The following is a 13545-nucleotide window of genomic DNA, read 5'->3' as shown; positions in this document are numbered from 1 at the left end:
GAACAAGTATTTAACTCACAACTTTAAGGAAAATTTATGTCAAATCAGTAACAGCTTTGTATGACAAACCAAACCCATTTTGCTTATGCAAAGATTTTCAGAATCCAGTTACAACTGTTTATCACTCCTTGACCACATACTTTTTTGTTTTATATTAAATTAAAAAAGACAATTTTCAGGTGAGAGAAAAAGACCTTGAGCAAAAATCCAAATGCAAGATCTACAATCAATCTGTACTTGCATTACACATTAAACACAAGATTTAGCCACTCCTAAGTGGGAGATCTTATGTACTTATACTAAACACCAACTTTTCCAGTCTGACTTGCACAAGCAGAGTAAAACTGCTACTGTCGCCTCCAAGGCAACAGTAATATCTAACAAACCAAGAAAGAGATTTTGGCCTGCTTCAGGTATGAGCCTCGCAAATTACACTAAAATGACACTGAAGTAGTTAAAAATTCCTGTAAATGCCCAGAAGTGCACTCAACTGGATGTCTCTGCCTCAGATGGAAGGGTCCAAAAGAGCGTGCAACAGGGGGCTGAGGACTGCGAGAACTCCAGACACTTGATTTTAACCCACTGCCCTGCACCCATGAGATGCTGGCATTTTGTTCAGCCTGTACCACAGGGATGCCCAGCATGCCTGTGAACGTATTCCAAACTGTTTTCTCTCAGGGAGGTAACTTGGGCTCTTGGCAGTTGGGTTGCTCTCAGGTATCACTAGATACATGCTGATGGCATTACACGGAACTGCAAGCAAAAGCACAGAAAACTTGATTCCAGCAGAGCTACTGGTGCAGCCAGACCTCCAGGAACACAGCTGACAGACTTGCTGAAGCTATCCCAGATGACAGAAGGGATTGCCACTGGGACAGCTAGGCTGACTACTGGCAAGCTAAAGAAAAATTAAGGCTTCTTCTAAATGCAGACTGGGCTGTAGCTTCTGACACTACTTTCTGATACCAAAAAAAAAAAATGTCATGAAACTTTAGAGAGATCCGTATTTGTTCAACCCTAAAACACTTTTGTAGTCTGCCCATGGTTCAAGATAGCTTATGATTAAATTTGTCCCACTTCAGCAAAAATACTCAGCATCCAGCATGTTTAACACAAGTGTTTCTGAATAAGGACAGTTTTCTGATGCAGGCCCTAGGAGCTCAGTGCCATCATTCTTGCCTTGCTGTCACAGACTGATCCACAGAATGGAAAAGACTGTAATAACAATGAATTTATGAAAATGTAGCTTTTGTTTTTCTTCAAAAGTGCTTGAAAACTGTCTGAAAGAAGGAAAGATGATTACCATTAAAAACTGTCTCCTTAAAAATATTTATCACACAGACTAGTTATCTTGCCTGCCAGTGTGACCTTCGTTTGTTCAGCTAATCAATATAGCTTGGAAATACCTTGGAGAAAAAGAAAGAAAAAAGAAGAAAAAGAAGGGGGGAAAAAAAAGAAGAAAAAGAAAGAAAAAACAACAAAACCTAAAAGTCAAGTGTCATGCATGATTCAGCTGAAATTAATTAACATGAAGAAAGCAACTTAAGTGTGGACAGTGAACATTACAGGATTGCAAATTCTCAAAAGGAATTATGATGTTACCAACTCCAAATTTACATTTTATCCAATCAGGTACAGAAACCAACTGCAGCTCATGCAGTAGGTAAGCAGATGGCAAGCACCAGCAAAAATGAAAATGCAGAATGATAGTCAGAAGCGCAGTTATGTGTGCTTTCACCAGCACTTGCTGTATAGGTTCCTTAAACAAACTGCTTCAAACTTGCGGAACATCAAAAGCCAGATGGGTCTTCCTGAATGAATCCACAGGCAAGGAGCCAGGATTCCTGTTTGCTGCAGAAATAGGCCTGGACTTGATTTCAGTCTTCTCAGCTCTGACAGGCTGAAGTCTGGCAGAACTCCCAATCCAAAATAAAATACCATTCAATTGCAACTAGGCTTTAACTACTAATAATAAATTTTAAATCTCTCTTATTAGCTTTAACATGTACTTCCCTTTACAGCACTTTGTTCACCTTCCCCACTACTGCTCTTTGGTTTGGGTACCCAAGTAAATGTACTATACAAACAAACTCTAAGAAAACGGTGAGAAGTAATTTGCAGCATCACAGATTTTTCAGCCTAACACAACATTCCACCATCTAACCTATCCTCCTCATTTTCTGTTGATACATGTAAAATGTGGTTATGCTTAAAGTGTACACAGCTCTGAATCCTACAAAATAAAGTTCTGTAAATCCTATTTTAGCCATTAAGCACGAGACATCTGCCCACACTATAGGCAGAAAACCCATCTTACAGCAATGTATATGCCATACACCACGAATGATTCACCTAGCAACATAATCCTCTATGAGCCTTTATCTTTTTTTGTCTTGGAACCTACATTTAAAGACAGAAGACAGCACAGTCTATTACATCAAAGTTTAAATCAGCTGCATTATAATTACCATGCTGATACCGCAATAAACACTGGGTGTTGGCTGGCCAGGACTGCCAAAAAAGATAGAGGTCCTGCCCTTACTCAGTGTCTTTGACAATATATGTAACTACATCAAAGAAAGGTCTCTCAGTTAATTGGGGGAAGGAAGAACCTACATATTCTTTTTCCTTGAGTAAAATTATAGATTTTGTTCATTATAAGAAACTTCAAATTTTCCCTATAATGTAAAAACAATTATAATGTAAAGCCCTTGAAGGCTAATGCAATTACCAGAGGAACTTTCATGGAGTTGAACAGGAACTAGACAGAAGCCTTGTACATGCTTCCTACTCACAACTAGTAAAATACTAAACGACATTTTCAAACACAGAGTTTAAAATTATCAATTGTAATTCTGCACTTAAGTCTGCTCTAAGATTTTTGAAAATCAGGCTAAGATTAAACATGAATTTACAAGCATGCCAGGAAAAAAAAAAAAAGGCACTGAATATGCTTGCAGTTTAAGGAATTTCTGTGTGCATGCTTTATAGCTTCAGTTTTAAAGAGATTATCTGTCCTTGGGGCAGAGGAGGCAAAATGCTTTTTTTTTTTGCTCTGCCATTTTGTTGTCACGTTTGGCTTTCAGAAACGCACCGAGTGCAGTGGGTTTGTTTTCTCCATGTTTCTCTACTGTTTTGGGTTTGGGGTTGGGTTTTTTCCCTCAACTAGGGCAACAGAAGTGCAAATTGCAAAATCTCCGGGTTTTTGAGTATATCTTCGAGATAATGCACGTCAGTGAAGACTATTTCAGGAGAGGGGAACCTGCAGAGGATTCTGTATGGGAAGAGAAACCTGGTGCACTGCCCAGGATGCGCTCCATAAAGAATTACCCGTTCCTTTCTGTACCCTGACAAACCCACCGAGCCTTATCTGGCACATTTCTGAGATGTGACATGACAGGCAGGTTCGAAAGCTAAATGTTGGATAATGGTGGGCAAACAAAGGACATCGGTTTTCGCATTATTTCTTTAATTACTTTAACCCTTGTTCGAACAGAAAGCATAAGGCCAGAGTAATTCAGCTTCTCTCTTTGTCATTTGCCTGCCATAAATATGCACCAGTCTGCATCTGAAAAGCTGAAGGAGGCCGCAAGCTTGCTGGACATTTATCATGCTCTGTTCCCTGTTAACAAGCAAATACTTTAGTTGAATGGCCCATTAGCAATCATTGTCAAATGCAGAATGCAAGGTGCTTGGATGTGACCGGCCTGTAAATTAGATTGAGGGTGCCCCAGCGCTTTGGAGAATTTCAACAAACGAATCAGATCTCGTGATACAGATTTGTGGAGGTTAAACTACAAGGGAGGAAACGTATCTGAGCACTTGAGGTCCCGTATATTCTGCCAATATGTTCCGCTCCCTATATGCACTTGTTTATTTTTCATTTGCTAAATCACGTCAGTGTCAGCAGCTTGACAGTTTTGGTTCTGGAGTTTCCTTTTCTGTCAGAATTGTAAAGCTTTCCAGCTTACTATGGGGTAGGATAAGAATGGTAAATCCAAGCATGCAATTAACGACTTTATTAAAACAAACAAATCCACCCCTACCACCCAAAATGGGGAAAAAAACCAAAACCAACAAAACCCAACCAACCCTAAACTTAAAAGTGTCCAAACCACTGCCAAACAAACACCATGAATTCTATTTTTCTGAGCTCATCCCAAGCTCATTCCTCCAAAAGACCCAACTGTTATTGCAGGCTTCGATGTTTTTCCCCCTTCAAGTCTAGACTCTGCCTAACAAATGCTGAGCGCTTTTTCTCCCTCCTCAGCAGACACGCAAGCAGGCAATAAAGTAAATATTTCTCGTTTGAATCGTATTCCTGATTAGCAATGTAATGCTGACTTGAAGTTGTGGGTGTTTACAGTTGTCAGTTGGGTAGAATAGTAAGCCTTAACTATTTAGAAGGTTCTTTAAGAGTAAAGGCAAGAAAAAGAAGTCCAAGTAGCTGCACTAGAAGAGGTATTTTGGTACCTTTACAGCTACAGATCGCTTAAAATAAATGACAAAACAATGGCTACATTGTCTGCCGGATGAACTCGGGGTGACAGCAAACTCATCCCAATGATTTCAAGCTGGGGTGGAAGGTTGCGGGAGGGTGGGGGGTGGTGGTGGATTTAGGCAGATGCTTATCTCATTCATTTCTAGATCGCTGCCTCTCTTTCGGAAATAAATACCACCTGGAGACTAAGCCAGATCAATTTGGTTATCTGCAACTTCGTTGGTAAATACAAACGGATGGTGTTTTGTTTGTGGGTTGTTTTTTTCTTTTATATTTTTGCAGGATGGGAAACACAAGAGAAGAGATCCTTAAGTATCACCTGGCCAAGGCACAGACAATGCAGCGTGCTTATCTTCGCTGCTCCCATGGAGTGTGAGATGGAGACCACAGTCAGAAACACAGCTGAAACCAAAAGGTCTGTTTTCTTTCCAGATAACCTCACTCTTACCTATCCCCTCTGGTCTCTATTCCTTGCCAGCATGCTCCTGCCCTGAAGCCCAAATAGATTAAGGCAACAAATCCCAAGTGCAGCTAATTCTTCAGAAAGGCTGCTGCTAGGGCAGGAGTTAAAAAGGAAAATCTTCCACACCTAACAATTGTACCATCTCAAGTTTTAATCGGTCCCCATCTCAGCAGAAAGCAGTAAATGAAATCTATCTTTACCATATTATACACCACCAATGAGCAAGAACTGAGCAGCTTTTCTTTAACGCTTCAACCATCCCAAGCCACAAGTAGGCCTTTCATAGTTCCTAATCCTGGCCCCCAAGTTTTGTGCAGTTCTCACATAATACCTTACAGCCCGGAGCAAGGCCCTTAGTTTCCAACACCCCTTTCAGAGACGTGTCATTTCTAACATCAAGCTAATCTATATGTTGCCATGGCATCACCCTTTATCTGCCTTTACATCTTATGAACTGCATGGATTTACCACATTATTTTTATCTGAAAGACAGAAAATGGTGGTTTTATTGCCATACAATCAGATTACTGCTGCTAGTTTCTCTATGCCTTTTTACCATACTTCAATCAAAAGGGATCAGTTTCTTTATACTCTGCCCTTGATTTACATTACATCTGTAAAGACCTAGTCTGGGTTGTAATCCCCTTATTAACTATGACCAGGGTTGATTTGCCTAAAAATAAAAGCAAATTGTGTCAGACCTTTTCACTTTGTTTTTGATTCGGAACTACAAAATGGATTACTAAAGAAATCTTCAGAGTTCACACGGCTAGTATAGTACTGAATTTAAAATGAGAATTAAACAAGTTAAACATGGGAGCTGTGTCAATGGTTTACATTTTCCATCATGGGAGAAAGGCTGAACTGCGTTTGTCTTTGTGTTCTCTGGCTTTAAAGAGACAATGAAGCCACAGGAGTTTTTCCAGGCTTGTCTAACACTGTCCATTTGCCATCCTCCCTTCCTCTGCTTTTCATGCAAACCTCTTTAACTCTTCTCCCTTGCCACTCCCTCCCTAAATACCAAAAAACCCCTCCCCTTACTCAAGACAAAAGTGTTCTGGTTAAAAAGTCTACAATCTGTGACATTGTGTATTTTAATAAAAATACTTCTAGCAGTTTAACATTCCTATTTAAGTTTCCACAATGCCTCACAAAGAATGAGCTCATAAGCAAATCCATGTAGATGTATGATAAATGACCAGAAAAACAGGTTTCTTTATGTCAGCAGCCAAGGCAGGCAGCCATTAGGCCCATATGAATAACATTTTAATCACTACTTTTTTTCTGAGAGCAACACATTCTTCTCATTTGCAACAAGCAGTTTCAAGTACTGCAGGTTGCACACACAGGAAGAGTAGATTTAAAAAAAAAAAAGCAGCCCCAAAAGCAACCCTGGCTCTGACTGCTGCACAGGGTTGAAAGGCCTATCTTTGCCAGCATGTCACAGCAGTCACCTCAGGTCCTCCACTGACTTCCTATTAATTTCAAGAACCTTGGCTGAGAATTTGAGAGTGTCACACCTGAAGCAATGTGATCTCCTTATCTCCTTAAAATAAAACAGGGAAGTGGGGGGGTGGGGAGGAGGAGGCAAGAGGAGCAAGGAGCATTGGAGGTATTTTTTGTATGTGGGTAGAGGGAGAACGTCAGTGATTTTCATTTGACTTTAAGTCATTGCCTTTTTAAAGGCAATTACTTCATTAAATAAAGTGAAATAATGCAGCACGTCTTACAGATAACATGCTTTAAGATAATTACTGTAAATAATATTGCAATTATACTCCACATAAAAGGCTGGAGCAAATAACCAGCTCAAAAATTCATCCTTCAGTTTCTTCTGAATTCATTTTGCCAATTCAATTGCATTTTTGGGACTTGGCTATGAATGCCAGATATCAAATAGATTGGAAGCCACCACTCAGTCCCTGGATTAGCATACCAAGTGTCAACAGCTATGTTTGGGTACAATTTTGAAGCACGTGCTTAAATTTTAAAATCTTTTTAACTTACCACTCCTATTTCTTCATCTTAAAGCTGCAATTGCTGAGGCTACAAAAGTGTGGTCCCATGACACAGGAATCACAAATAAATTCTTGTAGGTGAGAGGCTCCTAAACATCTTGTGAGATATCGTTTTAGCAAGCTCTTTGTGCTCCAGCTGGCTTGCCTGTCCTGTGAAACAAGGGCTGTCCATTACCTACAGTTTATCATCCTGACAAAATGTAAGGAATGTGGATGTGAAAGCACTAACAATTCCACCCCTGGTGCTTTCTCCTTTTTCCTCTCTATATTAAAACCGACAAGATTAACCCAAATGCAAACTGCAGAGCATAGTTCAAGGGGCTATTCAATTGGTAGTGAATGTGCATTTGTTTACCTACAAAAATAAGAATTTCAGATACAATGAAAAGCAGGGCAGTCTATATGCTACTGAATAGAAGATTTAACAGGGTCATCAATTGTAGCTTAGTTTATCAGTTTCTGACATGCTAGCATTCAGAGGTATAGATGGGATATTTTACAGTCTAACTGATTATCAGAGGGAGAGAAGAAGAGTTATATAATCTAACTTAATCGATGTCAAAAGCATCATTTGTGATGATAACCTTCTATATGACACTTGTCTTTACTCACTAGCCTATAGTGCAGGGGAATAGCGACACTCAGACGTAAGCAATGGATTTTTTGAATGAAATTTCTCCACTGCTTGACTTAAAGGTCCTCCATAACACTATGTGTCAGAGGCAGTTGTGAGCCCTTGCAGGTGAAATCGAGATAATACATGCTACCTATAAATGTCATTTGTCTTGGCAGGCACAACATAGGGAGAAAGTCCCATATTAGAAAGTGTCAACAGGACTTACAATCTACAGAGCAATTTTTCTGTGTTTTTATGATCAGGAGATCTAAGACTCTTCAGATGAGAAGTCTGTAAAGTCTAGTGAAACCATCTGCAACAATTATGTTTAACCTCCCAAGCAATGAAGTTGCAGGTATAATTACTTTCTGTATGTCACTGAAGTTGTCACTTGTTATTTGGTTGGGTTAATATAAGCAGATCTCTAAAAAGGGTGAGAGGGGAGGAAAAGGGGAGGGAGATCTGTGTTCAAATAGCTACTGCATATTCTCCATCCCAGCCACCTGCTAGAAATTATAACCTCTAAACTTCAGTGCAAACCCAATTCAATTTAAATGCCCACCTTAACCTAAAATTTATTATTTTATACTTTATATTAACTTAACAACTACTCCCAGCATTTAATTGCCTACCTGTTCAGCAGATTTATGTGTCAAGGCTTTCAGTAATTAAATGTGAAGCTTCCCTGAATAAATTAGCCAGCACCGAAGATAGTTATTATTTCAAACCTAGAAAGGAGCTGCATTATTATACTGTGCCAAGATCTATTCAGCAGCTTACTTATCAAGCTAACATTCAGCTTGAATTCAGTGAGGACAACCTCATCTAAGGAGAAATTATTCAGTATCCTTCAGGCAAACAATTGTGACAAGAATTAGTAAGAAATCCTGCTCTGAGAAGTGGAGCTGTCTCACCGGCAGCAATATTGGTAATGCATTCGTAAGCTTCCTGAAACTACAAGCCTCCAAGTGGCCTATAAATCACTAGCCCCAGCAATTGAAAAGACTAATTTTAATAGTGTACTTCTTCACTGTGGTGATTAAGCCTCAATGAATCACTCAAGAAAACTCAATTACATCAACAGCACAACCTATTTTTAAGCGTGCATTTAAGCTGGAAAAGTAATTAGACATTATCATTAGATCTACCATTAACAGCATGAAGCGTTTTTGGTAATCAAATAGTTTAGAATTAGCCAAATGGAAACACAACTAGTATTTGATAAAGGAAGTATATCCCCAGGCTCTGTAAGATGAGTTGAATTCAGCTGCTCGGATAGTTTTCATTTCACTGGTGGCTAATAAAAGCCATCAAGGTAAGTGAAAGCAGCGAAGGCAGGTTGGGGCTGGCGGAGGAGCGGCCGAAGCAGCAGCGGGCTCTTCTGCATTGGAACAGTGACCTCTGTAGGCACGAACTCACACAGCTCGGGGATGCAAAAGCCCTCCCCTGCCTCTACGGCTGGAGCCGAGCCTGTTTCCCCTAGCACAGCAGGCCCACTAACGCACTGCAACCCCCGCTCGCAGTCTTTGACTTTCCAGAATTCAAACTGTCTTATAAACCCCGCTTTATAACCGTCCGGGTCGCTTTATTGTCAGATGTTATGCCGTACCTTTCTTACGCCAAAGAAAAGCTTTAGCTCTGTAGCGTCATAAAAGCGCAGAGTCAGAGACTGGAGCTAAACTGTTTTAACTGGCTTCCCACCTGGTGTATATATATAATGATAATTTGCGTGCAACTGGGAATAAAAACATGGAACTGAACAGTCCACAGCCTTTCTTCTCAGTTTCCTCCTTCACCACCACCTCCCCTGTCCCCCGCCCGCCCCCCTCCCCTCCCCCCCCCCTTTTTAAACAGAGATCAGAAAACTTTTCTGTAAGGGAATCTGTAAAGATACACCAAATGTGTCCATTATTGAAATACACTGGCATGAATCTGCAGCGACTTTTAACTTCGGGGGGAACAGCGGTGGAGAATGACTGTAACGCAAAACTACTTGATAAACTTGATGCTACTCCAAACTTTGAAATCTTCACGAAACTCATGGAAATCCTGCCGCCTACATTAATCCCTGATCCAGGAAATACTCCATTCTTGTCTCGTCATCACCTAGCATTTCCTCTAATACGTCCCCCAGGAAAAGAAATTACTTTGTGGATTTAATAAAAAAGAAAAAAATAATTCTAAATTTAATTAATATTATTTGCTTTTAAACATATAATGGAATACATGGCGTGAGTTAATTTTAATTATTTTAGCCTATTTTTGGTGTGAAAATCCCTAAACTCACTACAGACTATTTCTTCCTATAGCTATTTTTCTTTACTAAAATAGTGGGTTTAGTAATAAAGAGTTCAAAGGATTTCACAACTGAGCAACGTCAAAAAAATAGAATTTTTTTCATCACTGCCTCAGATTTCCCTTTAGAAAGATGGCCCACTGGAACTGGAAAGTTCTTTCCAGTACCAGTAATTTTCTATGTTTAAATAAATAAGTTTCTTAAAAGATACACCTCTATTTCAGAGTGTGCTTTGGTAGTGAAGTCCTGGGAACACATGTGCTTTTTTGCCTGGGATTGTTAATGAAGAATGACACTAAATGGTTGTGTGATGGGTAATGCTTAGTTCATTACTCACTGACATGTGCCTTGACACCAACTCCACAACCAAATTTAGCCCTGTTATAAGCAGATGTAACTTCGCTGGAGTCAAATGGGATGAATTTGCATCTGCAGACGGAGAAGTTGAAGAGTATCACCCTTTCCTGGTAAAGCCCAGCCCGACCCGCCTCCGCCGCTGCTCCGACCCCGGGGGAGGCAGCGGCTCCGAGGGAGTGGGGCCTGGACCCCACCCGCAGCTTTCAGCCTGAAGCCGCCGCCCCGCTCCCGATCCACCGCCCCATCCCGGCTCCCCCTCCCTCTCGTAACCCTCCCGCCGGCGGCAAGCGGCGGTGGGGCAGCTCCGCCGTAACAGACCACCTGCTCCAGGGAAGAGCAGATCCCACTGCCAGCCCAGGCTTAAGTCCCTAGCAGCCGCCGTTCACAGTGGCCCCCGCCTCGTCCCCAGTGGCCGCAGCCCTGTCCTCCCCACACCCGTCCTGCAGACCGCCGCGGTGGGCACCGCCGACTCCCGGGAGAAAGACGGCGGGAGGGAGCGAGATGGAAACTTACTTGGGATTGGAAGAATTCCAATATATGGGGTCTAAAACGATGGATCTCGCCAGCGCAGTTCTGCATAAAACCATCACGACTCCCCAAAAGTACTTCCAGGCGGAGGCGTCTCGCCTCCGCGCTGCCATGGTCGCAGGCGGCACCGAGTACCTCCCCGGAGCCTCGCCAACTCCGCTGTGCGGCTTCCCCGCACCTGAGCGGCAACAGAGGGGCGTGAGTATCCCAACAGCCGGGAGGATGGATTTAAAAGAATAATTGGAAGAAAAATAAAAATCACATACGAAGCGTCAACGATGCACTTGGCGAGAGCTGCAAGAAGATCTACTGAGTCATGTATGCCACTCTTACATAGGAAATTCTCCTGCGAGACACGATCCAAGCTACCTCCGAAGTAACAGCAGTAACAAAAACAACAACAAAAAAAGGCAAATGCCTCAGTCTTTCCTCTTACTGGGGGTCTCCCGGCTGCCTTGAAAGATGCCACGCAAACTACCAACTCCCATTTGGATCCAGTGCGCCATACACGTTCACAGTGTCTAAGGCTCGCGTGCAAATGAGTTTAAAAAAAAAGAGGGAAACAATGAAAAAAAGAAAAAAAAAAGGAGGTAAAATGAAAGGGTGGTGGGAGAAACGAAAGGTTGGAGGAAAGGGACACAGCATCAGCAGGAGGCTCCTCCTGTGTGTCTCTCTCACTGCTCCCTGCAGTTTGCAATCCTCACAGGCACCAGCTCGGGCTGTTTCGGGGAGCTCGGAAGCAACCGCGAGTCAATACATCCACTCAAAGAGTAAGCTCTGGCAGTCATGGAGAAGTGCATCCGCAAGGCTCCGGCTTCCCCAGGGGGCACAGCTGTCCTTGTCGCCGGCAAAGACCCCGTAGCGAAAGAAGGCAAGAAACGGGTAGAAAACAATTTTAAATAACCCAAAACAAAACAGGGGTGTGGGGAAGGAGGGATCGAAGCATCGAACCGTCCTTCTCTCTCCCGTTCCGCGATCCGCAGTGCGCGACGCAGCGGCAAGATGATGAGGAAAGCCGGGCGTGCGACTCGCGCCGCCGCGCAGCCTAACGCGGAGGAGCAAGAAAGAGGTCGAGCCGCGATGCCGTCTCTGTTTCCCTTCAGTTGAAGCCACCACAGCGAATCCCCAGAACAGGAGCGCGGCCAACAGCAGCGCGTCGCCGTAGCCATATAAGCGCGGCCCTGCCGCCCCGCCGCCGCCGCTCATAGGGCCACCGCCGGGCCGCCGCGCTGGTTGGGCGCCGCGTGTGTCATTTACCGCCGCGGCAGCGGGCGGGGCTACACAGAGCCCCACGGAGCAGGGACGGCAGGTAACACCCTCCCCAGCCTTGCGGGCGGTTGCCAGGCTAGGGGGCTGCTCACTGGTTCTTAGTCAAGCTGGGGCTGAGCGGAAGGCGCGGCTGGGCCACGCGAGACGAAATCGGCGGGGAAGCGGGGGGCGCGAAAGGCATACAATTAAGTGAAAGACACCTTCTCTCCCCCCCCCCCCCCCCCCCCCCCCCCAAATCTCCTTTACTAAAATCGCGCGGTTTTCAAATACACTGCTGTTTAAAGAGTGGGGGGCAGCGGCAGGACTCTCTCGCACCCGCTCCGCTGCTGAGCACAGTCGCTCCCGGGAGAGGGCTGGCGATGCTCTGCAGCAGCGGCTGTCGCTGCGCGGGGAAGCACAGGCTTCCGCTGACGCGGAACTCTCCGCGCAACGTTCCGCATGTGCCCCGCCGCGGGTGGGATGTATGATGTGTGGGGCAGGAGGCTCTCCCACACTCGAACCCGACCGGCCTTTCCCGCGGGTTCTCTGAATTTTCAAAGTTTATCTGGTTACGCGACGATTAGTCATGGGCCGTCCCGAAACACAGGACTGGGGCACGCGGAGCCTCTCCAAAGGGCTGGGGAGCCAGGGGTAGTTAGGAGCGCTGAAGCCGGATGCCGGTTCCCTCACCCTTTCTTGAGCGATCGCTCAGCGCATTTACCTTCCTTTCCATGGCTTTTTTTTTTTTTTTTTTTTTTGGGGGGGGGGGGGGGGGGGGGGGGGGGGGGGCGGGGTGGGAGAAGATTATCAGATCCGGTTCTTTTTGAAATCACACGTATCTCGACAGAACCTGGTCGTTTTATTTCATTTTACTATTAATTTTTGGCCGGATGGAACTACCTCTAGGCAGCGCTGGAGATGCTTCCCAGAGGGGTGGGGAAGGCGCCGGCGGGTGGCCTCAGAGCCCGCGGGTGCGCCCGCCGCTGCGCTATGGGCCCGGCGCGCCGCGGCTCCCCTGGCCATTCCACGGGGCCACAGCTCCCACTAGCGGCTAGTGATAGCTCGCCGCGGGTGTGCAGGGGGAGCGGTGCGTCCCCTCTCCGCGGTTCCTCGCGTCCTGTCCTGGCCGGAGCCTACTCGGGTTCCAGAGCCGGCGGCCATTGTCTCGGTTACGTGGCATCGGGCCGGGGAGGTGACACAGGCGAACCGTACGCCCCAAGAACTGCATCGTGGTTGTACGCGGGTCGTTTAGAATCGCAGTCGCTGCTGTAAAATTAAGGGGGTTACCGAATTCCTTCCAGTAGGGAATTCTTGCCAAAATTCTGCAGAAAGGATTTTCCGAGGAAACTGCGACACTCCTGTCAAACCTTTCACTTAAGGTTTGCATAGAATATGCTACAAAAGACCGCAATAAAGAGCCGATTTCACGTAATTTTATTCCCCAATAAATATGGCCATTTACTTTAAAAAAATCGAGTTGTTGGTGGTGCTTGTTTGGCTTCTAGACGAATGCGGAAA

General features: G+C 44.4%; 1 protein-coding gene across 1 annotated transcript in view; it reads right to left on the bottom strand.

The window, feature by feature from the left end:
- EFNB2 (ephrin B2) overlaps positions 1 to 11358 on the bottom strand; it is a 44067-nt gene extending 32709 nt beyond the window's left edge. Inside the window, exon 1 of the mRNA XM_009898702.2 lies at positions 10765 to 11358. Coding sequence (XP_009897004.1) covers positions 10765 to 10892 — 128 coding nt within the window. The 5' untranslated portion in view covers positions 10893 to 11358. The remainder of the gene's footprint in view (positions 1 to 10764) is intronic.
- Between the last annotated feature and the right edge of the window lie 2187 nt (positions 11359 to 13545).

Source organism: Dryobates pubescens, chromosome 7 (assembly GCF_014839835.1).
Source record: "Dryobates pubescens isolate bDryPub1 chromosome 7, bDryPub1.pri, whole genome shotgun sequence".
NCBI classification, from domain to species: domain Eukaryota; kingdom Metazoa; phylum Chordata; class Aves; order Piciformes; family Picidae; genus Dryobates; species Dryobates pubescens.
Note: the sequence above shows the minus strand (reverse complement) of the source record. Positions and strands in the feature narration are given on the sequence as shown.